We start from the raw sequence: 26,817 nt of genomic DNA, 5'->3' as shown, positions 1-26,817 counted from the left end.
ATTATAGATCAGGAATGCTGGGTTGCAGATATCTGGGGCTGAGACATGACAGCAGCAAGAGTGTAACAGGATGGCTGTGTTCCTCTGACAGGCATGAGTAAATATCCTTCTTTATGCACCTGCTCTTCATATACAGGACTCAGCCTTTGACTTTGTTCTTCCCGATTTTCTCCCACTCATTCTTAAAAGAGTTAAAAATAATTTTAAAGTCTTGAAGAACACTTGACTGCTCTTCACCATTTGAGCTACTCCCTAGTAGGTTCAGAAAAGAAAACTAAAGGTACCTACTTTAAGGAAGAAGTTATCTTGTCTGGATTGTGGGACTTGAAAAGGCTTAAAACCTATGACAGAGTCATGATAAAAATATAGCTGATGCCAGCATTTCTTGCTTAAAATCCTGATTCAAGGTGCCATAACTATTGATTCTTCTGTGCTTGCTGAAGTAGAGGGAACTTCATTGCTGAGCCAGGAATCCTTGTACTTTTTGCTGTGCTGAGCGAAGGTTATTCCAGGACCATAACTGGGTTCCATGTCTGCCCTGGAGTAGAAGACTAAATTTTTTTAGGGAACTGGCTTGAAACCATCCTTTTGCGGTTTGCTCAAGAGCCACGAATCTGGAACTACCAAACTACTTCTTCATAAAATTAGCTGTTCTGTGTGTTTGAGCATGGAATTAAACTCCGGCCTTTTACCTTTTCGATAAACGTTATTATGCAAAAAATGTCCCTTTTAGCACCCAGTCTTAAAATAAAAATGTGAAGTAGGTAGCATAGTTTAGGAGCTCCAAATCCCCAAAATCCCGATTTCCTCCTATAATGTATTCTAAACCTACGGTCATAATTCAAAATATAAAACAGTAAAAGAAGTATAGTACTTCAGACTAAAAATCAGAAGTTTGAGGGGAAACCTGGTAACAATCTTCTAATACACTAAAAGTATCTCCAAAGAGGAACAAAATAATTGTTTATGTCTTTTCTACATAGAGGAATTACAGCTAAGTTTATTTCAATGGGATCTTAAGTTAAAATTTCCTTTGCTCTTTTCTTCTTTTCTCAGAGGAGTTAGTGAAACACTAAAATAGATTGCATTTGGAGAATGTGGAATTTTCATCATAGGAGGTCTTTCAGGAAAAAATTAGGTGAACCTTGGTCAAGTATAGGTTTGGCTTGTGATCAAAGAATATACAATATTACCATTAATAACCTTTTTTTTTCACACCTACAGCCCTCGACCTCGCAGCCTGGTTTTCTGTTTCTCTGTTATTTCTGTATGTGTCCAAGTCAGAATTGGGGTTCTTGTGGCATGGCTCTCCCCGATGTTTTTAATTGGATATCATAGACATAAGCCACACAGCATGTTTTTTTTGTTAGAAATCCCACTTTTAGGGAATTCTCTATTGCTGCCTTTAAGGTATTTAAATGCTTTTCTCAGTTATATGTTCAAGGCCAGAAACATGTCACTAAATGATAAAAGCTTGTGCGTTAAATTTAGGGATTTTACAGCATCTGACTGTAATGCAGTCTCCAGCTTATTTTCTGTGTGCAGTGAATTTGCATGCTTTAAATATGAATAATATATATGTATCTTAAAGGTATATAAGTATATAGATTTTTAAAAGATTGCCATAAACTTTAAATACATTGATTTTGGTAAGAAATAAATTCCAGTAACACATGTGGAACATTAAAGAACAACTAAGACCACATCTCGTTTTCTAGGTGATAAAAGGCTTTTCCACTTGTGTTGATTACTTGTACTTTGGAAGAAGTAAATTTTTCTGCTGTGCAACATAATAGAGAAAATTAAGGTTGAGTTATGTATTTTTCACACTCCAAATGCACATCTCCCAGCTGGAATGTGGCAGTCTCATCTAATCATTGAGCTAAGAAACATGTTGACAGTTCTTTGAGTCAGAAGATTTCCTAACACCATTCTTTGTCATTTTACACTCATATAGAAAGCTGGGAGCTTCAAAATATTTGAATGTGGGACAGTAGTGACATTGTTTTCACTATCCAAAGACGATATGTCATTTCAGTCAGTTTACTTCAAGTAGCTTTACTGCAAACGTCAACATACTTGCTATTTAGTGAAATTGGCTGTGCTAATGTTTTGTTTGGACACTACTGTTCTAAAACCATTAGCAGCCTCAATAATTTAATAGCAGTAGGAATATTTCTTCCTAATCCCAGTTTCTGGGGGAAAAGCGAACAAGAAATAAACAGATCGACTGTAACAGGAACAGTGCCAGAAAGTGAAAATTGTTTTATACTAGTAACTAAAACAGCAGAGAGAATAACCTCACAATGTAGCAGTACGAGATTCAGCAGCAGCTGAGGAAAAAAGAGGGACAGTAGAGGACTGAAGTACAACACTAAGAATAAAAGCTGTCAATTGTGACACATAAACATAGATTTTGAGGTGCTTTAGTACACTGGAGAGTGCATCAGCCCGACATAACTGATAGGCACACCTGGATGTGACCTGAGTGTTATATATATTTTATTCTTTAAACTAACTCGTACATCTTTTATTCTTTAAACTAACTCACACATAAGAGCTACTCAGTAAGTATGACTGGAAATTGAGAATGCATAGGCATTTTTATGATGTAGTAAAACAGAGTGACAGTTTAACTTTCTGTCAATTCAGCATTCAAAGAAACATCTTGCAAGTGTAAGATTCTGCTTACATGACAGAGGGTCAGAGTTGGTTCTAGCTGTAGGTAAAGGGTTACATTGACTCTTAAGGGAGTAGATAGAGCACTTAACAAGATGTACCTCTGCTGCCTATTTTGAGTACACCAGAACCCTGAAAAGCTATCACTCTTGCTGTGGTCACCTTGTGGGAAATGACTCCTAATACAAAGACCTGCTCCCAGGAGAAGTAGAACTTGCTTTTATCCTTTCACTTCTCTGTTTTCTCTAACATCATTAAGAGCAGCAAGTGTGGGTCTCCAGAACCCCATCCTTATCACCTCTCTCTCCCTTCTCTGTCCTACTACTGCTCCTTCTAGCAGCAGGTGGCTCAGCCCTTACCTCCTGAGTGAGAAATACTTAGTTTTGAGAAGATGAGCAGCAATGGTTAAGGTGCAATTATGCCAAGAAGTTATTTTACAAAGGAAGCAGCTTATTTTGGAACATTTCTACAGTTCTATTAGCAACATGACAGTTTTCAGATGGAAGCAAACAAGTGAAATGAACTAACCATTCATCATTTTATAATGCTTACCTCTCCTGATTATAATAACATGCAAAGTACTGTGTTGTATTTAATTTAAATGCATCAAATGTGACAACTTGGGATACTGAAAACAAATTTGAGAGTTGTGTTTATGGTACCATGACGATACATCGTGAAATTAATCATTTATATTGAATGGGTAAAAGATGATAAAAATTAGATTTTTTTTTTTAGAAAATACTTATTTTCATCTCTAACAGACTTCAGACAAAGGCAGTCATTTCTTCTTTTGAAATATATTGACTTGATTAAAATAATAAAACTTCACTGAGTCAAGGGGAAAGGAACAAATACCTAAAGGACTTTTTAACTGTTAAAATGCTGAATTGCTTCTTACAATTAACTGTATATATGGACAAGACATTTTCATATACAAAACTCCACTCTTGATTGGTAAATATTTAGAAATGAAAGTTTCAAAGGTGTGTTTTATTCAGTGTATTTGCTGAAGAGCAATAAACTGGATGCCAAACTCAAAGCGGGCAGAGATTCTGTAGACACATACATTGGTTTATACGGAATCTTTAAATAGATTCATTGTAATAATGTGAGAGGTTGTCTTCTACTAGTTACTATTTTGCAGAAAATAATATCCTTTCAGAGAAAATAATACTATAGCTTTCCCTTCAGAAGTGCCATGGGAAAATACAAAATCTTTATCAGCATTACTGACTTATTCAAGCACCTAGAGTTAATATATGTGCATAAATAACTATTTTAAAATAAAGCATTACATTAGAAGAAATTTTTAAAAGAATACTGAAAAGTTGTATTACTTTTCATTATCAAAATCAAGGAAGCTGAGAAGTCAGCAGAAGACAATCCTGCCCTGAAGACCTTTCCTGAAATAGATATTTTTGTAATTATACTCAGTCCTAAAATTGTATATGAGATACTGTTAAATGAACTGCACTGAGCTTTGGTAAGAATAAATAAATAAATAAATAAATAATAAATACGCAAAAAAGCCTAGATGTTACTCAAACTTCACCAAGTAGACAGCAGATCAAACTTTGTGTGCTTGAAAGAATAACAGTTTGTCTGGAGAGAAATTCTGAAAAACCCATGAAAATAATTCAGTAAGTAATTTCCTTCATGAGATGGAAAATGAATAAGCCTGAATTCAGATAACACTTAACATTCTGAAGAGAATTAGTAGAGTATGCAAATAAGGGTTTAAATCTCTAACAACTGCCCTTAAGTTTACGGGAATTCTTCCCTGTCTAGTTGTATATTTAGATGTTTTTCTCATCAGACAAGAAATGTTAAATTGAATTCTTAAATAGCATTGTTTTATTAGTATAGAACAAACAAGCATGCAGTTTTGTTTATAGTAATGCAGGAAAGAAAGAAACCCTGAAAGAATGTAAACAAACTATTAGAGAACTCTTAAGAATTTTCCAGTTGATTGATTCTTGGGCCAAACAACTTTGGACACTTCCTTGATTTTTTTCCCTAGTAAATAAAAAATTGCCCTTAGCCTATGTTGAAATTACTGTCTCTACAGTGATTGAATTAAACAAAATAATTATTTATAAAGTGTTTGTCTATATTAGATGCACTTCAAAGTGTTTATCCGTGTTTTAAGTACTGTTACATTTATCAGAATGTTGTAAATACTATGGAAAATTGATTTCAGTTGTTACAGAATAGAATCATAGAATCATTTCAGTTGGAAGAGACCCTCAGTATCATTGAGTCCAACCATAACCTTACTCTAGCACTGTGAATGGTTTATGTCAAAATTACTGTCCTGTTTCTTATTCCAGTGGTGGGACAACATTTTTTAAAAAAAATGGATGAGAAAATACCAATTCTTTATATTTTTTTTTCCTTTATTTTCAGCTGTATCTTGTGGTATTCCTGAAGCGCCTGGGAATGGTTCAGTTATAGGTAATGAATTCAGTTTGGGCAGTAGATTGATATACGAATGTAATGAGGGCTTCAAGCTAGAATCTAGTCAACAAGCAACAGCAGTGTGTCAAGAAGATGGATTGTGGAGCAACAAAGGGAGACCACCTGTTTGCAAATGTAAGTGGGCGTGTATTTCTCAAGCGTATTCCCCTCAAACTTTCTCAGGAAAATCCTCACTGGTGATGTTTTTACGTATACACATCCCCTGAACTGGCCATTCAGGAACATATAATCATTTAGCATTTAGTAAAGTACAGGAGGCCTATACATTTGTTTAATTAAAAAGGGCCATATCTCCTTCAAAAATATCTCAGTTAAAATTATTAGATAATTCAGTTTAATGTATATTTTCTTATGAATAATGTGCTTTTCTCTATTTTCACTGTATGAAGTTACAAACACTGATTGTAATTTATTTTAATATAGTTTCTATGGTAACAAAAGCAAAAACTATTTCTTAAAATATTGCTAGTGTAGATAATTAACCTGGATAAGAATCCTTTAGTCTTCATTTTTGCCTTCTATCAGAACTAGCCAGTGAAATGCAGACTCCCCTACCATGTGACATGGCCTCTCGTTTGCATTGGGGTAGCACTGCCTGTCTTTGTACGAGACCAAAGCAATAATTAACTGAGCCTGACTTTGAATATGTGACTGGAAATACCGATTAGGACATAATCTTAAAATTATTAATTGATATAATATTATACTTAAAATTTTTGAGAGTTAATTTAGAATCTTGAACTAATCAACAGATTAGGTACGTGCTTTCCAGATTCTGAATTTGAAAAGCACTTCAGTTTTTCAAATAAGTAAAGTTCAAGTTATTTTTAAAGAAAGAGTAAAATGGTGTGAATGTAAGAATTATGAAGTTATACATCATCATAAAACAGTTTTCATTTATATGAATTGACAGTGAACAATTGTTAGGAAATATTGCTGAAAGTTACTTCCAGAGATCTTCTAAGTATGTCTTAGAGATGATCATTTAGCCCAATCCTGAACACCTTCCTGAGTACACTGTTTCAGTATTTTACTTTCCCCTTGCAAAGTGTTTCCTAATATATATCCTGAACCTGTTTTTCTGTAGCGTGAAGACATGATTTCATTTTGTATCCATAGTGAGAAAATAGAATTTATTGTATTCTTCTTTCATTCTTTCTTTTTAATGTGTTTGAAAACTGTTAGTTTTTCAGTGTGGTGGGTTATACTTGGTCAGCAGCCAGGCCCTCAGCTCATATACATTATACTTGTCATTTTTTTCCTTTGAAACAATAATTACATTCAGAGTCAAAACACTCAAGATATTCCTGGAATAGCATGATAAGTACTTCTTTTTCCTTACATAACAATAAGAAAAGATAAGCAAAGTCTTGTAGACAGAACAACTCAGTAAAAAGAAAGAGTCAGTCTTCTGGTATTTAGATTCTAGGGAAATACTGATAGCACAATGTATTTGTTGACCATAAGGGCAAGTAAAAAGAATAACAAAATTACAAATAATTACTCATTATGAAGAGTTCAAAATAAGGCTGAGCACATTAGTGCACAAATTCTTGTTAGATTTCATTTGTTGTAGTTGCAAAGAACTGGTGGTGGGATTTTTTGTGGTTTTAGTTTGATTGGTTGGTTGGTTTTTTTGTTTGTTTGTTTGGCTTTTTTGTTGTTGTTGTTATTTATTTTTGGTTTTTTGATTATCAGTGCCACTGTTCATATAGTGAACATTTTGTTTAGTGAGCATCTTGCTTATTTCTTGAGTAGAAAATACATTTGGGCCTATAGAACAACTAATTTTTTTCATCTTTTTTATGGTAGGTATATCTAACTACAAATTCTCGACATTTGAGTCTATTCAGAATTATCAGCATGTGGAGACTGTCATGTCATTAAAATGGATAATCTTAATCATAATTTCAAATGATAATTACATTGTCTGGTTTATACTTTATGTAAAGCAATATTATTCGTACATTTCTGTGTAAAAAATACTTAGGGAAAACAGAGAGCATCTTCACATTTTCAAGAGATCCCTTATGGAGTTTCATCTATGTAAATGACAATTTAAATAGTGCCCAGCCCATAATTTGCAAGCATAAGAGGCAAATTAATGCACATATTCATAAACTGTATGCACAAAATAAAGCATCTGTTGATAGTCCTTTTTTGTTTCTTGAAGGATAGGGAAAAAGATTAATAAAATAAAACAAAATCAGTCCCTGTAAAATCAAGTTTTTCAAGCAACAGTTTGAGTTGATTATGTCAACACAGTCTAGAAATATATTCTGTACTCAGAGATATCTTCAATTAGAAACTGTACAATCATATATCAAAATCTGATAGTTGTTTGTAAAGTATATTTGCAAGAGGATCCTAAGTATATCTATGGCTAAAGAAAGAATAAATTACATACTAACTTTAGCATGGAGAGGAAACATCTATGTGGCTTATTTACATATTGTGAAATAGCTGAGCCTCTAATCACTAAGTGTCTTAAGATATCCACTATGATTAAGACTAAAAAATTTACTATTAGACTAAATAAGAACCTTGCTTTCATCTTTGAAAGAACTATATTTCTCAATAAAACTAGTGCTTGAAAGGAGAAGTGATAAAAATGTTAAATTTGAAGGGCATGAAATACCTATTTAGAATATTTTTTTTCTTCTGACATACCTATATGATTTTCACTCCAAGGTGTTCAGTGGAGTGCTTTAATATGCTTATTGTATTTAACAACAAATAAAAAAACTGTCTCTTGGCAGTTTAGTGTCAACATCAAATTAAATGTCAATATAAAATTAAATTACATTAGGAAGTAGGAAGTCCTCCTTTAACCCAGGAATCTGTTCATAATTAGTCAGAATATAATTATAAAGGCCAAAGTGAAGAACTATTAACTTTCAAGGTGGTTGTATGCTTGCTATCCTTCCTGAGATATACTGAAAAAAACTCTAAGAAAATATTATACAATTTTAACTCAATGCAACCTTATAACTTGTCATTTGGAAGTTCTTCAGATGATTTCCACTTCATAGATTCTTACACAACTTCACAGATACCCTATGGTACCAACTCTGTGTTTCTTAGATGCTAGAATTTACCATGGGTGAGGAAACTATTAGAAAAGGTAAATGTATAGTTCTAGCATTATTACAGGTGTTCTGAAAAACAGTGGAAAACTAAATTTTTACAGGAATTTTTCTTCTATCACTTTCCCTGTATTTCAGTGACTGCCTGAACTAGTCTCTTTCATCACACAGTCATACCTGTGATAAAATCACTTTATATCTCTCAGACAGTGTAAAGTCTACAGAATGTGTAATTATTTTTTGTCAGCTTTCTCTGGTAGAATATGGTAAATTTGCTACAGCATAAATGAGAATCAAACTCTTATTGTTATTTCTTCAGTATAGTTTGAGGTTTTTATACACTTTCTCCTAATGCATTTGTCTTACAATAAACAGTGTGGTGACTTCAGTATATTGTACAAAAGATCAGAGGTGATTCTTAAGTATACCAAATATATAGAAAATTTATAATCTTTTTTAGCAACATATAAGAAAAAAAAAGAGGAGGAAATAAATTTCTATTACTTTTTTGTTTTGGTTTGGTTTTTGTTTGGTTTTGGTTTTGTTTGTCTTTTTCGTTTATTTTTGTGGCTTTTTATTTTCCCTTTGGAAAGCATAGCTTTTCTCAAGTCTTACTGGAGTAGCAGTTTTTTCTAAAGTATTCTTTGGGATATAAACAGTCACTAATTCATTCAAACGTTTTCTATAGCAGGGAAATTCTGAACAACATAGTATAAGATACCCAATACAGCCATTTAAAAATAAATTCATCATAAATATTTTCATAAAACTCATCTAATCTTTACAGAGGCATAGGCACATTAAAATAAAATTCATGTTAATATTGTGAATATTGTAAATATTCTGTGTACCTTATAGTGAATTGCAGAGCCTAAATTTGAAACTGAAAAATAATTTAAAATGCTATATATGGTTGGTAACCTTATGAAAAACATAAACTACAGTTCTTGTCTGCTGGCAGTAACTACATTCGCTTCTGAAATCTAAATTACTAAAAGCAATGAACAGAAATCACTCTAAAAATCTCTCTAAATGCTATCTTTATTTTTTTATGTCAAGTGTTCTAAACTAGAATGTAATAATTTTCCTGAATACTCACAGTATATCATTTTATACTAATTAGCATTTCAATGTGCATTGACAGCTTTTATGACAACCTATTTTGAGAACTTGCTAGAGCTTTTCTAAAGTGAATATCAGGGATAGAAAAATAAAGCACCACTTTAGCCTTTGCAAAAATTACATAGCATTATTTCCTTTCCCTTTTATATCCACTGTGATCTGTGATGTGTTTTGTCTCTGAAATTTTTAAATAAATTGCATTAGAGAGCATAACTTTATGTCATTGTTCCACTGCATCTCACTAAAAGAAACTGTAGTACAATCTCCTTCTCAATATGTAATACTCACTGTATGATGTTCGTTATTTTTCCTAGTACTTGTATTTCAAAAATGCTTATTGTATGCTCAATATTACATTGCAAAATTTCTGCCAGTAAGGCAAGACACATATTCTGTGAAGAAATTTAGGGGTAGAAAGCTAATAATTGTCTTCTCTTCACAGCTGTAACTTGCCCCAGCATAGAGACTCTGCTCTCAGAACATGTTGTCTGGAGATTGATTTCTGGGTCACTGAATGAGTATGGAACTCAAGTCATGCTCAGCTGCAGTCCTGGATATTATTTATTGGGTCAAAGACTCATACGGTGCAGGAGTAATGGAACCTGGAGCGTAGGCAATGAAAGACCAACTTGTAAGGGTAAGGAACAAACTTGTTTATAGAATATCCTATGCTTTTTAATACATGTTTTTTTTAAAAATATTTTCTATCAATCTCCTACAAGTAAGCAAATATGAAATTTTCATTAACTTGTTGAAATTAATTGATTCAAACTCTTTATATGTAAGGTACAACATATTTCATACAAGAGTCAATGAAGCAGCATCAGAAGATCAATCTGGATGATGATCTATGCCTGACTACTGATTTACTCAACTAGATAGTGCATAAGTATTTAGAGAATACTAGGAGATAATATTATTTTAGAAGATTCCAGATCAGCATTAGTTTAGAAGATGATATTGCTTTGACTTCTTCGGTGAAGCATGAAAACTGTGCTTTTGGAGAAACATACATATGAGATTTTATAATGTATTTATACAAAAATGTCATAAATTACACCAGCCCTGTCTTTGGATGTTTAAAGACTTAAAGGACCCTGACATTTCCAGTGGGATCATACAGTTGTCAAGCATTACAGTATCAGAGTCTTAATGAATCCTCCCAAAACCTCATTTATTCTTTTTCCAGTGTGTTATTTGCTTTGGCTGGAGAGGATATGTGGCACATCAACTAGTTCTGCTACGCTTAAAGCAGAAACTTTTTCCACATTATGGTAGTACTTACAGGCTCTCTTTCAATGACAGGGCAACACAGAAGATCCCAGCTTCTGAAGGAAAATGGCCAACTGACAGGCCTAGCATACTAAGCAGAACTAGAAATAAAATTTAGGCATTCAGTTTTTCAGAGGACTCATTTCAGTGAGATATTCAAATTTAGTATTTCATCCTGAAAGAGATGCTTTATTTTCTTTTTAGAGAGCGACCCTTCTATTATTATTATTTATATATATATATACAATGAAGTTTGTAATGTTAGAAGATATTTGAGGATGGCCCTTCTGAAACAAACTGAATCAATAGGAGGATTTTTATGGCAGCATTGTTGGAAAGAATTCTTGGGATCAGGTGAATAGCTTACTAAGTTATACCTTTGGTATTTTTTAAGCAAAGGGAACAGAATCATTCTGCTCTGTCAAACTCTGTTAATTCTGCAGATATGTCAATAATACCTTATGATAAATGGTACCAAAAGTATTTCAGATGATTCTATGATAGTGATAACATAATGAACATAAACATCAGATAGCTTTTTGTATTCCAAATAAATCATTGAGCACAACCTTCAGTATAATGTACATATTGTAACAAACAGAAGACAAAATTAATTTGTCTACATACAATCTCCTAACGCCATATGACACAAATTACAGTATCTAAGCTGGTAGTTAGTAAAAAGAACTCAGGAGAGATTCTCAACCTTTTTCAACAGTGGCTGGAGGTTAGAGAGAACACCCAAAGTCATCTCAGATGGTACTAAATCACTCCCAAGGGTGATTCAAGTTTAAATCGACACAATCTCTCACCAGTACTGGGGAGTGTTTGGCTACAAACCTAAGGTATGGAATTTACAGAGGCAGTACTAGAAAATGAAGCTAGTATGGGAAAAGAAAAAACAAAGAAAAGAAAACCAAGGAGGATGTACACCATTTAACTAAAAGTAATATAAAACAATATTTATTTTCTAGGAAATGAAAAAAATATCTTTAGATCAAGGCTGAGAGAGCTACTTGTAAGAGCAATCAATATGACACATACATGAAAGCAGTGTATTTGAAATTATCTAAATGATGACGGATTGTAGAATCATATTGGTTCCATTTTATTCCATTAGTTTCATTTTAGGAATATTTCCTTTTGAAAATATTTAGTTGGCAAAATAAACTAGTAATAGCTATATCAATTTTCTTTCACATTTAAAAGTAGATTTTTTTTGTTTTACTAGTTGCGATTATGCCCCTTTCCTTTTTTACACACATATTAAAAAAAGTAGTTTTGTATTTGCTGTCTAATATGCAGCTATTGTTCAGCTGCTGAGAAGTCTTTTAAAAGCTAGTTCTTGACCAACATCTACAATTCCAGGATATTTATATAAGTAGAAAATGGGGTGACCCATATCGGATGCAGTTTACCAAAAACAAAGTATTAGGTAGATACAGAAACCCAAGGAGTTGCTGATTGAAGATTTATTAGTATATTTATAAGACAGGTACATTATTTTCCCCTCTTATAGAGGATTGATTAGGATTTCGTTATTGCAAATTTCATCCCCCAAGAGATATTCAGTAGTAGTTCCGTTGGATATACAACATTGAGACCCAGAAATACATTGTGGGGTATTTTGAGGAGTCTACTGTTTACTTCCTGTCTGTCATTCACATGTTAAGGATAGGTTGCATAAATGTAGATCCTAGCTGTTACTATTTCTGAAGCAGTAAGAAAGCTAATTGGAACATTGATGATAAGGCATTTAGATAATATTTATCAATATCTACTTGTGAACAGTATCTCTAAAGGAATTGTGAAACATCAAATTAAAAGGGTTCTGGATTAAGAGACACCTACCTAGTAAACTTATTTGTTTAAGAATATGCTGAACACCTGGCCTAACAAATCATGAAGTGGGTCATTATTCATGTAGTTTAGTTATTTTTAAACTGGAAATGCTGTAATTAAAAATAATAAAGCATTTGTAGTACATTTAGAAGAATTAATTCTATTGCATTTTAGGAAAATAATTTGATTTGTTTAACATATGCATAAATGTAATTAATATTCAGCATTCAAAATTACAATGTTAGGCTACTCCACAAGTTACATTCATATGACTTGATTGTACTCGAAAGGAGTCTTATCCACGTCTGGAAACCTTATGTGCATAAGAAACTTTGGTCACATACATGCTGATTATGACCGAGTTAACCACACAGTGGTATGTACTTGATTTCATCCAATTTCAACTCAATTCCATGCTGTTTCCTATAGTGAACCTATTAAAATATAGGAGAATGTGGCCTGAAGGTTTCAGGTAAGAAGTTCACTTCTTATCCGAAGTAAACTTTCAAAAGTAAATCCATGATTTATATTAGCATAGAATATAGTTCAAGCTCTTGAAGGCATTGATCTGCATCTTAAATTACAATGTCATTGATATGTTTTTTCTAGAAACAGAACAGTTTTAATTAAATTAGAGTTTGATACATTCTTAAAAGATAATTTTTCATATGGTGCCTGTAATGGCTGTGGGTTACAGCTGATGCTACAGAAGTTAATGGGTCAAATCTAGCCTCAAGAAAAAACAGAAGATTTTTATTTTTAGCAAGTAGACTACCATGTTATATGGTTATGAATAGTAGTGGGGAATAAGAAAAAAGAGTTCATAACAATTCAGAGTACTACATGCTAAAAAAAAAAAAATATCTTTAAACAGACATAACACTTAAAATGGCTGGGGAACATTTTTTTGAGAAGTAACCAGGAGTATGTACACATGAAATATAACCACCACCTTCCCAGACATTCATGTAATTCTCTTGTTTCAGAACTGAAAATATAGATTGTTTTTAAGCTGCTGTCAAGATGTGAAGATATCCTAATGTATTTTCAGATTTAGAATATGTGTTGCCAAATCAAGCATGATTTTCATATTTCAGTTTGTTCTCTTGTTTGGATTTTTTCCTAGTGATCTCCTGTGGTGGCCTTCCATCTCCACCAAATGGAAATAAGATTGGAACCTTAATAGTGTATGGAGCTACTGCAATATTCACCTGTAACACAGGATACACATTAGTTGGTTCTCACGTGAGAGAATGCTTGGCAAATGGTCTCTGGAGTGGTACTGAAACCCAATGCCTAGGTAAAAAATCTAATTTCTGATTTGTCTTATGTTTTGATTTGTTTTGTTTCATTTTGTTTTAATCAAACAGTATCAAGTACTGACATTCAGCTCTTATCAAGCAACAACATTTTTAAATCAATGAAAAATAAAGATAAATACAGAAATATTGTGTACTGCATATGATTTTGTACTACTCTACTAGCATATAACTTTTTATTAGAAATTAAATTAAATTTGATGTTGTTGGAATGCTTTTCGGACCGGGGGGAGTTTAAAGTGACTCAACTGATTGTCCACATTTACAATACTTTGGTTTGCTTTGTGGAGCAGTCACAGGGTTTGTGATGAAACTAAGCTGCAAGATGAGCACCACTTCTGGAGTATTCCTGATTCATTCCTACTACAAATGAGCTTTCAACATATTGAGCATTCAGTCAAGGAAAGCAGACAAGAGACAGCCCAAAGTAAAGCAAAACCAACACCCTTCCAAAGCCTGAGGTGTATATAATTTGAGCCTTATTTTCTCACCCCGACTTTTTCATTCTTCTGATCTACTCATATTGGTTTGCACTCCTAATGTAGAGATAAGAAAACTGTTTTCTTTTTCAGTCACCTTTGAGCCTCAGCAGTAGGTGTATTTCTGGAATTTGTTTTTAGAATCTTTTATTTGCTTTGTCTGCCCTCATTTTGAAGATTTTCTTATTACCTCACAGATGAATGTACTCAGTTGCTCTCAGTAAAGGAGAAATCTCTTCTTTCTTCTCCAGAGTTCAACTCACTTAAAAAGCAGCTTTCTTCTCTGCTGCCTAGCCACATCCTTTTAGCAGAATGCTTAGTATTTCATGCTTATCTAGGACATTTTAAACAAAACAGTTTGACCACCTATCATATGCAAGAATTGTATGGCTTTACAGGGGAAATAAGCAATTGATTTAAACAAAAAATCTAAAGCAACTAAGATATCATTATCCAGTTCCCTGTGAGATGTAGTTGTTTCTGGCAAATTTCATGAAAAGGAAAAGCACTTTTTTGACTTGATATATTTTCAATTCCATGCCTTTTTTTTTTTTAATTTAAAATACGCTGTATTAAGAATGATGTCATCTTGATGTAGGAAATAATGACATATATACTTTAATTACTACTTCTTTTGATATTTAGAGCAGTAAAGGTGTAAAATAAATCTTTTTCTACCTAGGAAAAAGAACTCCACTGGTTAGGGGAATGCTATGCTTCAGGATTACTTTTTCACATACTTAAGTTCATCAGTTCCAGAGTGGGACTATATAAGAGGTTTGTATGTGAAGATGCATCAGCTTCCTGCTGGTGTTAGGTCATCCCTGGACTGAGGATGACTATCAAGATGCTGGAACTGCAACTGTGAAGTTCCAACAGCCCCAAATTTGCATATGAAGGAGTATTTTTCTCAACTCTTTATTCTATTACAAACATGCAAGCTATATTGTTAAAACCAGAGTTGTTATCCCTCAGGTTTTTTTTCAGTGTGTTATACCATTCATTGCCAGTGTAGTGCCCAACACCTGCATATAATAATTTCAAACATGAAGATATATGTTAGCATTCATAAATTTTAACTAACCTGAAATACTACTTCATCATTTGGTCAATAATACTACTATCTGGTACTTATGTGCTGCTTTTCTTTTTTGAAAGTCTATACACACAGGATAATTTGGCTGTCAGCACATACAAACTAAATAATATAGAAATTTCAATGGATTCTGTTTATATTATAAATAATTCTTATCCATGGAAGGCTAGAAAATATTTTTTCTGATATTCTGACTACTGAGAAGTATATTTTAACACTGAAAATCCCAGAAGATTAATTGTCTACAGTAGCCATAAACTTAGATTCAAATAGTGGAGAGATAAAGAAGAACAGATCAGTGCAGGACTTAAAATAGCAAACAACAGTGAACAATACCAGTTTATTCTCAAAGTCAGTTTAAGAACTATACACAGTGACGCTTTTAACAATTTGGGAAACAGCTAATAAGTTTACTAGATCTCATAGTTGGGAAAGACTGCCTATATATACAGCTTTAATATAATTTATATGAATTTGTCCTTTTCTTCAGGAATGATTTGCTGTTGGACTTTCAGTTTTTTACAAATCTGCATTGAAATTGGTATCTATAACTATTATCTTATACCCCTGGCCATAACTAATAACTTTTTCTTTTTTTTTTTTTTTCCCCACTGTATTTTAAATGCTTTGTTAGAGCTATTCCCACTTGTAATGAACACCAGACCTCTTGCAGGAACTATTACTGCAGTAACAGCAATGCTTGCCTAGCAATATTCCCCAACTCTTTTTCTAAAACTTTTCATGGACTTTGGTTTGTATTTGATGTATCAGATTGATTGTGTTGTTGAATGCAGCCTTATACTTAAAACTGTTAAATGCATAGATCTACCTCACTAGACAAAATGATCACAATTAGAGCTAGAAGGTTACTAATCACTATTTAGTCTTTGCCATTTCAAAATTGGACAAGCTCTATAGTGCTAAAAATACTGCACAGCTCTGAGCGTGAAGGTCTAAATTTGAGTTATCACATGCAGGCTGCAGAAGGTTGTATTTCTGCTACTAAACCTCTTCCTGCCTCTCTACATTCTCTCACATAAGGGTTATTCACACCATGTACTTTAGGCACCTAATTTAGATGCAATTTAGAGTGCAATCTTAGATCCTAAATTCCCAACAAGGTCAATGGAACTATGCAGACTCCTCCAGAGAGCAATTCAGGAAAGGTAAATTCTTAAATTTTAAAGCTAGATGATGTGAATGTTGCCAGTTGTGTATTCTTAAATTTCAAGGACAGTGTGCACCAGGTTTAATTTAGAGGTGCCTTAGCACTTACCTAAAGCCCATGAAAATCAGAAGGCAAACACCCAGGGAGATCTGAATGAGCCTTTCCATTTCAAAGGAATGATAATTAATCAGAGATGCTTTTTACCTACGCTGTACCTGCATGAATGTAATTCAGGACAGCTATACATGAGAATAGATATCACTTCATTACCCACTGGTGTGTGTAGAATTAATTCATGATTTCAGGCCAGCTGAGTACAATAATTTCTATATCTCAGGAAAGGGTTTATCCCATCCTTATTATTTGTCTCAGAAGAAAGCTGAGACCAATAACTGCAGTTAGTGAGTCCAAGGCTAAATATAAGACCTAAGTCTTCAGGTAGTTAGTATTATATATTTTTTTTTCTTAGCTATACAAGGACAAATATGAATTGTTAGGCATTATTTTTTTCAAGTTGATTCAATTACACTGCTGATATTTCATAATTCTTCTCCTTTTTTCTTTTTTTAAAAAAATTACACCTATAAATCACAAAACACATGTGCATGCTTTGTGTGTGTGAGTAACCATACATACATGTAAAATGTAGATCAAATTGAAAGCATTTCAGAGTTTGCTTAACTCTATCTCTGGCATTGGTGGCATTTAATCATGCACTAAAGCATTTTCCTGAACAGGTATTTTTTCCTGACTTTTTATGACTTGCAGATGCAGAACTATGTATAAACAAATCAAGGACATACTTTAAAAGCTAAAATTAAATGTAATCTACTCCATTCAATTTTCAGCTTAAAAAAAAAAAATCCATATCTTATGTAATTTTACCATATAAATAATTACCTACACTTGCCAGTGTGAAAACATGCAGCTGCTCACTGTGCTTGTGTAAAAATATCTGATCCTGTAATAAATAACTCATAGGTAAACTGCAGTGTGATATCGTGATATTGCCTTATGTTTCAAATTCTTATTAAAATAAAATAGAATCATCTTTCTTTTGCTTTCTAAGTGTTTTAGAATAAAGGTATTGAACCAACCTTGAATGATCTGCATAGTTTCCATAATTGTTGAGAGCATATTTTATTAAATTATTAATTCAGTTCTTGAGTTGCTGGAATATTTATTAGAATCTAAATGAGTCAAAATTTCCAGAAAAATATCATTAAAGGCACTAACTGGAACGATCTGTAAATTAAATGACTCACAATCCAGCAACATGTTAAAGAGAATGTGCATAATAATTGGTACTTTGCATTATGCCAGTTAGCACATCTCAGGCATCTTTCTTCTTGAAATTTCCCAATGCTCCCTGTGTTTGGCTTCAGTGCATCAATTGCTTTTCAATTTTTCACTATTTGGGTCTAGAAAATTTTTAAAATCAAATGTGTTCCATTCTATTTTTTATAAATACAACTTCTCTTTTCCCATTTTACATCTGTTTCATGTACTTCCTTTCCCAAAATCTGCGATTGTCCCAATTGCCTGAATGACAGTTTTCAGAATTGTTTTCTTTAGGAGAAGAAATTCCGATTAAAACTGAGATATACCTCTACTCCAATACATAGTTCATCTAGACCATAGATTAGCCAGACCATGAATTTCTTGCTCCTAGGAGTACAGCTGGGGAATAGAGGTGATATAGCAGTAGAGAGAATCAATTAAGGAACTACTCAAATAAACTGAACTAATATCTATGATTTGACTGGATAAGTCTAAGGTGATGGCATATGTCTTGTGAGACCACTTTCTAGCATTCTTGAAAGTTGGGAACAACTGAAAATACTGGGGGAAAAAAAAATTTAAAAAATATTTCCAAATAAGGCAAGAGACTACCTATTTCACCTTAGCCCCTGGAAAAAAATAGAGAGTATTACAAAGTCCATTTCCAGGCACAGGGAAAAAAGAAGATAATTGGGAACAGACAGGATGGAACAGTCAAAAGAAAACCTAAACAATCTTACTGCCTTTTCCAATGACTGTCTCGTTGGATGTAGATTTCAGTAGATTTCAGCAGTAGATCTCTTCAACTTTGTGTTGTAGCAAAACTTCTGTCTTCCGTAGTATCCTTGTAGCCAAACTGAGAAGAATGAGACTGGATGGAGGGACTACAAAATGGGTGGAAAACTAATTGAACCAACAAACTCTGGAGGTAGTGTTTCATGATTCAAAGTATGACTAGTAGCCAGTGGGTACTGAGGATGAATACTGAGGTCTGTACTATCCAGCATCTGTCGCTGACTTGGATAACAGTTTGAGGTGCAGGCTCAGCTCAGCAAGTTTGAGGATGACACCAAATGATGGGAGAACAGCTGATATACTGTACTGCAGTACTTCTGCACAAAGAGACCTTGAGTATTTGGAGGAATGGCCTAACAGGAAGCTCATAAAGTTCAGCAAATACAGAATCCTGCACTCTTCCTAGAATAATGTCATTCACGAGTACCAGCTTGGAACTGACTAGGTAGAAAGCAGCTTTAAAGAAAGCAACCCAGGTGATCTACTAAAGAGGCTGAATGAGAGTTAAAAGGATGGTCTTGCAGAAAAGAATATGACAGACTGGATTGTATAACCAGCAGTGTAGTCAGTGGGTCACAGTAATTATTTCCTCCTCAGCACTCATGTGGAAGACTGTGTCTAGTTTTTGTGTCCTCCACCATACAAGAGAGATATTGGAAACTGGAGCAAGTCTGGGTGAAGGGCCCATTAAGGAGCTAGGAGTTCGAGCATGTGATACACAAGGAGAGGCGGAGCAAGGCTGGAGGAGAGAGAATGATAAAGGGAATCATATTACTAATTGGACTGAGAACAATAAATTATTCCATCAGACATTTCAAGAAGAAAAATATGTTTTCAACACCCTTGTTACTCTCTGTTGCCATATGCCCTGTCAGGGGAAGAGTAGCTGTATAAGAAGCTGAGTGTGAAAAGCTTAAATTCATACTTCCACAAATTTACAGAACAATATCGCATTGTCTCCTTAACTACATTAGCAATCCCACAATTCAGATTATTATAAGAATCCTATATGGATGAAAAAAGTAATCGTGGCATGTGTTTCACCCTTCTAGTGTTTTAGAATTGCCATTAAATGTAAAATATACTGTCTAACATGATTAAAAGGGCTTTAGTAGGAAGGAGTTTTAATCCTTAAGAAGCTAAGTTACAAAAAAGCCTGCTATTGATGGATACAGCCTGTAAGAAACAGAACATCACAACACCCTCATTATAGCAGTGGTCATGAGCCTTAAGTCCCAGTCCTCACATCTCAAAATGAAGACTTAGCATAATTTGAGATGAAATTATTGCCAGTTGTAATTAATCAGTGTCACCAAAAAAATGAACTTTTTTTTCTCATTTTTAACTAGTAAAAAGAAATATCTCCCTGCTCAGCAACCCTGTTTTTAAACATAATAAAGAATCCAGAGAGGATAAAATCTTTACTTAGCTTCCATAGTGCCAAGAGTGCTACTACCCTGGAGTAATTTGTTCTACATTGTTTAACAGCATCTGATGTAACTAAGGAGGAAACAGTGATGTTAGATGTTCCTTCCTTTGCATGCCTTCATCCATCTGGAAAAGGCGGCTATTTCAAAGTGTATTGGCCAAATTGGAAAGCAAGATAAAGAAGAGTTTATCATTTGATTATAGTCTACTGATACCTGAAGACCTGCTAGTGAGAAGACAGTTAGTTGTTGGATACATATAACAAAAAGGGCTGTGTGTTTGTTGTAAGAAAATAACAATACCAGGACATGAAAACAAGCATGAAATTTGATAATCTCTCCTGTTAAATCATTAGAACAACACCTGGACAAGTTTTTGGCTAAGATGCTCCAAAAGAATTTCCAAGAACGGTTCAAGTTAGCTTTAACCAGTACTGATCCTGGTAGGCAGCTTGCCAGCAGCTGTGTGGGTCTGCAGGGCAAGAGATTTTCATGTTATGGATGTAGACTGCTCTGTTCTGCTTGGCCTTTGCCAGAAAATGATTCCAACCATGTTTAATTTGTTAGTAGAGATCTGCTTACAAAGTCCAAAGCAAATCATGAATTAGAGAAATCAGAACTCTGTGATGAAATGATAGTATGGGTTTGAGAGTTAAAGACCTTTTAATTCACAGTTCTCTGAGGAAAAAGGCAACCTTATTAAGACAAAGGGGAAAAATATCCATATTAAAATTGTCAGTTTTCTAGCAATTAAACTAACGATTTGTAATTTCAGACATTTGCAATTTACATTTTCCAGACATTCTTCTAACAAGTATGTCATTTCTGCACCAGAATCTGCAGAAACTATACATATGAAAATCAAAACTATTTCAATATCACTTCACCCTGAAAAAGTAGAAAGAACATCACATATAGTGTTTACACCTCAGAACTTGTTCTGTACAGTGTAGTATTTGACTCTACTATATTGTTCACTGAAAGTAAGGATAAAATTTTGTTTTCCTATCAGAATTGTTGTAAATGTTGGCAAGATTTGTAAAAATATATATTTTTGATGTGTTTTTCTTATATTTCAGCTGGTCACTGTGGTTCTCCGGATCCAATTGTAAATGGTCATATTAGTGGAGACGGTTTCAGTTATCGTGATACTGTAGTCTACCAGTGTAATCCTGGCTTTCGACTTGTTGGTACATCTGTCAGAATTTGCCTACAGGATCACAAGTGGTCTGGACAAACTCCTGTTTGTGTCCGTAAGTATCATTAATTTTTTTCAGTGAATTATTATTACTATTTTAAACATAATTGAACATCAACAGTGGATTGGTTGTTCAAAGGTGTTTAAATGAGGTGCTCAGATCAAATATTTATTGGACCTATTTTCAGTTAAAAGGGTCATTATGATAATCTAATCTAGTTACTAACCTAGCACAGACTGAATAACTATATCCAGTAATTTCTGATATCTGTTATTTCAGAAGCAGGATAAAATAGGCATTGAAGTGGGTCGGACAGCAGGCTGCAACTGTATAATTTCACCTCTTTTTATACACCTATTTTCTGTGTTGAGTGTGGATTTACTGAGCCTCTCCCTTAATTTTTCACCACGAATACCAAATGCTTTGGTCTATTTTCATTGTTTGGTGGGTAAACCCAGAATACTGTTCATTTGTGCAATTTTGATGGTGACTTCCCTTTTTTCCAAGCTGGCCTCCTAATGTTTACCATGCAAACCCAGGCATGGTATTGAATTATACCACACCTGTTAGAAAAAAATGTTAATTTTTTTATGCCCTTTAGTAGGATTTTTTTTTTTTCTCTTAATTCATCTGCTTTTGAAAATCTCATAATAAATTACCGGAATTGTTGAGTATTTCCTACTCTACTTCATTCCTTATTTGCATAGCAGGTTTTCTGGCATTTTCTGAACCACGAGACAGTTAATCAGAGTCAAGTCTGATTTCTCTGTTTTTTATTTTACTACTTTGTTATGTAGTTGATGTTATTATTCTTTTTCAGTTTTAATACAGCTCTCATTTTTTATATATTTTTTGTTATTTTTAATGGAGAATTTATGTTGTTTATTTCAATTTTGTAGTTTTTGTAAGATGTCTGCAATTCAGACAATTATTTTTGTCTACAGAGATAATCACTGAGGTGATCACATTACCTGCTCAATCCATGTTCACATCTTTGTTTCATTTCTGAGGAAATCTATTAACTTTAAGTCATTAAACTTCAAAGTGTTCAGTATTTTATTTTTTAGCGGTAAAATGAAAATTTCTACCTGTATATAGCTGCAGGTAATATCTGCCAAATGTCATTGTCCTTTTAAAATCCTGTTTATATCTTCAAGTGATTTATATCAATCACAGGAGAAATGCCACCAGCCAGCATCATTACTTCTACTGGATTAATTTTACTGTGCAGTGAATACAATCCCTTCAAAAGAAAGGAGCAAAGCTGAGGCGGGGGAGGAGGAGAGAGACGGTTTCTTTCTAAATTGATGTTATCTTTGCTGTTACAAGAAGAACCAACAGCAATTTCTGTCATTTTACATTGCCTAATACTTTCCATTACAACATGGTTTTCTTTTGCTTATAACTCTACCAGACTAAAGAGCCATAGAAGATGATTTTTTTAAAGGTCAGCATTTAAACTTCAGATGATTTTCCTACTTTTATTTACTTATGTATGTATGTATTTATTTAAAAGTCTTGAATAAATGGCTCTATTATCTCCGGGAAGGAAAGTGAAAACCTCCTGTTCACTAATACTAGAAATGTGCTCACCAATGTGATAATGAAATGGTCTTCTGTCTGAGCAGTATGGATCAGGAACTAGAAATATGGCAGAGGTACCAAAAAGAAGTTATGGTCTGTGGCCCTGAAAATTTACCACATATTGGTCTATATTTTGTGAGATTTTTACAGAAGATCACAAATCGGTTTATATTTGTTAATTGGCTTTGAAAAGAATTTCAGAGTTGTAAGTAGTAAACATTGTAATCTTCAAAAAATATTATCTAAGGAAGCACGCAGAGTACTGCACCCATGACTACTTTAGCTTCTTCATGTGCAAGTCAACCTTCATCTTGCACAGTTTTTGAGAGACAGGTGTTTTCCTATCTTTTTACTGGATAAACAGTTGGACGACACTTTAGCCAAATATTTTCTGAAAGATATTTTCACTTGCTGTTTATTGAGAGTTAACACAAAATGTGGAGTTGTCTGATTAGTTCCTTGTGAGTAACAGCACAAAAAAATCAGGAGAGGAACTTTCTTTACCAAAAGTATATATTATATTAATGATCACCAAAACATAGGCTTAGTTATATAGCTGGTTACTCACACTGGATATTTTTCGTATCCAAGTACTATCAGTGTCCAGAGGAGGGCCATGAAGTCAGTGAAGAGTTTAGAGGGCAAGCCGTATGAGGAGCGGCTAAAGTCACTTGGTTTGTTCAGCCTGGATGAGACTGAGGGGAGACCTCATTGCAGTCTACACCTTCCTCAAAAGTGGAGAAGGAGGGGAAGGCACTGATCTCTTCTCTCTAGCTACCAGTGACAGGACATGAAAGAATGGCAGGAAAATGTGCCAGGGGAGGTTCAGGTTGGATATTAGGGAAAGGTTCTTCACCCGGAGGGTGGTGGAACACTGGAATGGGCTCCCCAGGGAGGTGCTCATAGTGCCAAGCCTGACAGTATTCAAGAAGCATTTGAGCAATGCCATCAGAAATATGGTATGAATTTTGGGGTTGTCATATGCAGAGAGAGGAGCTTATGTTTAGAGTTTCGTCTTCAAATGCTGCAAATGAGATGGTGCAGAAAGTATTTAAGTAGTTGAAATAGATTTATTTACAAAATTTAAGGGATAAATAAATAAGTCTGTGTACAGGGAGGTTTCTTATTTAATTCCCAAAGATCATATACTGTTGAAAATACTGTTTCACAGGTGAACTCTCTGATAAAATAAAAAGAAACACGTTTAAATTATATTCACTTGTCTTTACAAGTATTAAAGCAAAAGATACACCTATGTATAGGATATTTATTTGAGTATGGTAAACATCACCAGCACAATGATGAAAATTTGTGTGTATGTGTTTACTTTTATTTGTATTGTCAGTATCTATGCTTTTCTATTTTTTCTAATTTTTTTTAATGTATTTCAATGTGGAAATCTAGAGCTTGTCCATAATAAGTGTGCTCTATAAGTGTCATTTAAGTATAATCTAAACACGTAGTACACATAATGGGAGTTACTTCCAACAATGATTTCTGTATTGCCATAAGAAATACTCTGAAGCAGTTCATCAAATTCAATTTGATCTGCTTTACTACATTTTGAAGCTTGCAGAGAATTTTTTTTTTATTTGCATTACTAGGAAATATAATGAACTCTTCACATTTTTTAAGGTCTAATACATATCACGTGAGTGTCAAAATGCATATAAATATAATTATTTATATTACAACTTTCAACATAATGTAAAAAGTAGTTTTTAAAAGTTTTACAGAAAAATTAATATTTTTCTCTTGGCAGTTAGGAATTCTGAATAAATATATGCATTTTTAAAATTAAATTTCTTGTATAAATTCAAAAGACAAATTCAGAAGGATTTAAAAAAAAAAAAAAAAAGAGCTCCAACCTGCAAGTGATTCCATGGAACAGTATCTTTCAGTTAGATGCTAGTCTGCCTATTTTTCTTTTAACAGCAATCACGTGTGGACATCCTGGGAATCCAGCTCATGGAATGACTAATGGCAGTGAATTCAATTTAAATGATGTTGTAAATTTTACTTGCAACACTGGATACTTACTTCAGGGTGCTTCTCGAGCACAGTGCCGAAGCAATGGGCAGTGGAGTAGCCCTTTACCCAACTGCAGAGGTAAGAAACTTTCTCATACATTCTTTGCTCACTAATGACTTAATTCAGGCATGATCCTTTCTCTTGCCTTCAAAATACTGGCGTATAATTCAGAAACCTAACTTTTAGGAACTTATTGCTACCTTTGAGTTTTTGCATGTCTATGTTGGAAAATGGACTTAGGGCTGAGTATTGGGGAAGCATAGGCTTTTCAGCATTTTACCTCAAAGTTCTCAGACTGCAATTCACAGCATTTAGTTTAGAGACATATAAAGTGTACTTTGTATCACAAAAGTTATATTTGATTAGTAAATTACAGTTGGCTATCTAGCCTGAATTAGGTTCACTAGAGTACAGTTTCCATAAATGGTCCATTACTCCTATTTAAACAGGCAGATGAATATTCATGCATCAAAACACTGTTTATTCTTCTGTATTTCCTAGCAATACTGGAGAGATGTCAACAACTTTTGTCCATATGAAACCTGACTTTTCTTTGCCCAGAAAAAAGTGATAAAGTAACATTTAATTCTGGGTGTGTGGTGGTTGTGTTTTTGTGGTGTGGTTTTTTATTTTGTTTTGGTTTTGTTTGGTTTTTTTTGTGAAGACATATCTGAAGTTGATTACTAGTGTGCTCTGGGCAAGATGGAGATGTTTGAGAGATGAGAATGAAGTGAGGGTTTGTGTTATGAAGAAATCTGTGTATCAAATGTACATATTAGGGAAGGACAAAAAGAAACCATTTTAAAACACAATCCAGAATTCTCAGATTTCATTTGTCCTTGTAATTTATTTCTTGAGATTCCAGTAGTGTAATTAAGATTAAAATGGAAACAAGTCTCTAAAGTTACCCTATTGTTACTCATTTCATTTACGCCCATTGTTTTTATTTATTTTCCTCAACCTTTGGCTATTATGGCAGAATAGAGGGCTAATACCAAATCTTTGGTCTAGTCCACCAATATCTTTATCAGACCACCAAAATCTGTTCATTGATCTATTTTTTTATGTGATATTGTGAAATGCTTTCTACTGAATCACTGAGGCAGATTGAATATCTTCTGGCTGTAAAATAGATGCAAATTGTCAGAGAACTGAAAGATGGGACATGAGGTGAATCATGTAGGATATACTGAAATATCTCAAAAGCCTGGGGAAAAGTTTTTGAGACACTCTCTATCCTTCGGTGCCCTTTTGTGAAGGCTCCAGAAAGGAATGTATTTTAATAAATCTAATTTAAAAATGTTGTTTCTGGTCATATCCCCTTTTCAAAGCTGGAATTTCTAGGTCCATTTATAACTTTTAACAACAGTACTAATTTCTAAATGTGTAAACCAAAACCAAATTAGAAATGCTTAGTCTCTGGAGAGAACCAGATAATTTTGCCAGGTAAGGAACATACAAAGGAAAAGAACACAAAGATCAAACAATCGACTTATCAATTGATCTACCTATACATGTATGCATATATCTAGAAAAATATATGTATATACATATATATTATACTTAAGATAGATATTTGAGTGTTAAATTGGAATTGGCAAGGCTGGCAAGATTTTTGTTCTGTGATATAATTTGGTAAAATTTTGCTAAGTCATGCATCCTCCGAAAAGAATATCACACAATCACTTAGGGTCTTCCCTTAAACTGATAAACCTTTCAGATTTTTTTTGCATGGATTATATCTCATGCCTGAATGCTGACTACAAAATTAAGAAACTAAAGATTACTTTATCAATTTAAAAAACATGATTTTAAAAATAATCTTATCTTCCACTATCCAGATTACAAATCTGGAATTCTATTGTCCTTTCTGATTAGACAGGGCCAAGTTAGACAGCTCGTTGCAAAGTGGGTTAATACTAAAACAGATAAAATAATTTACCCAGAAATACAATG

General features: G+C 33.6%; 1 protein-coding gene across 1 annotated transcript in view; it reads left to right on the top strand.

Moving 5' to 3' along the window:
• CSMD1 (CUB and Sushi multiple domains 1) overlaps nt 1-26,817 on the top strand; it is a 1,102,582-nt gene that overhangs the window by 1,024,805 nt on the left and 50,960 nt on the right. The window contains 5 exon segments of the mRNA XM_065633007.1: nt 5,089-5,274; nt 9,811-10,005; nt 13,609-13,782; nt 21,127-21,300; nt 24,766-24,939. Of these exon segments, the coding sequence (XP_065489079.1) occupies nt 5,089-5,274; nt 9,811-10,005; nt 13,609-13,782; nt 21,127-21,300; nt 24,766-24,939 (903 nt within the window).

This window comes from Caloenas nicobarica, chromosome 3 (genome assembly GCF_036013445.1).
Source record: "Caloenas nicobarica isolate bCalNic1 chromosome 3, bCalNic1.hap1, whole genome shotgun sequence".
NCBI classification, from domain to species: domain Eukaryota; kingdom Metazoa; phylum Chordata; class Aves; order Columbiformes; family Columbidae; genus Caloenas; species Caloenas nicobarica.
The sequence above is the reverse complement of the archived record's forward strand: the minus strand, read 5'-3'. Positions and strand labels throughout refer to the sequence as shown.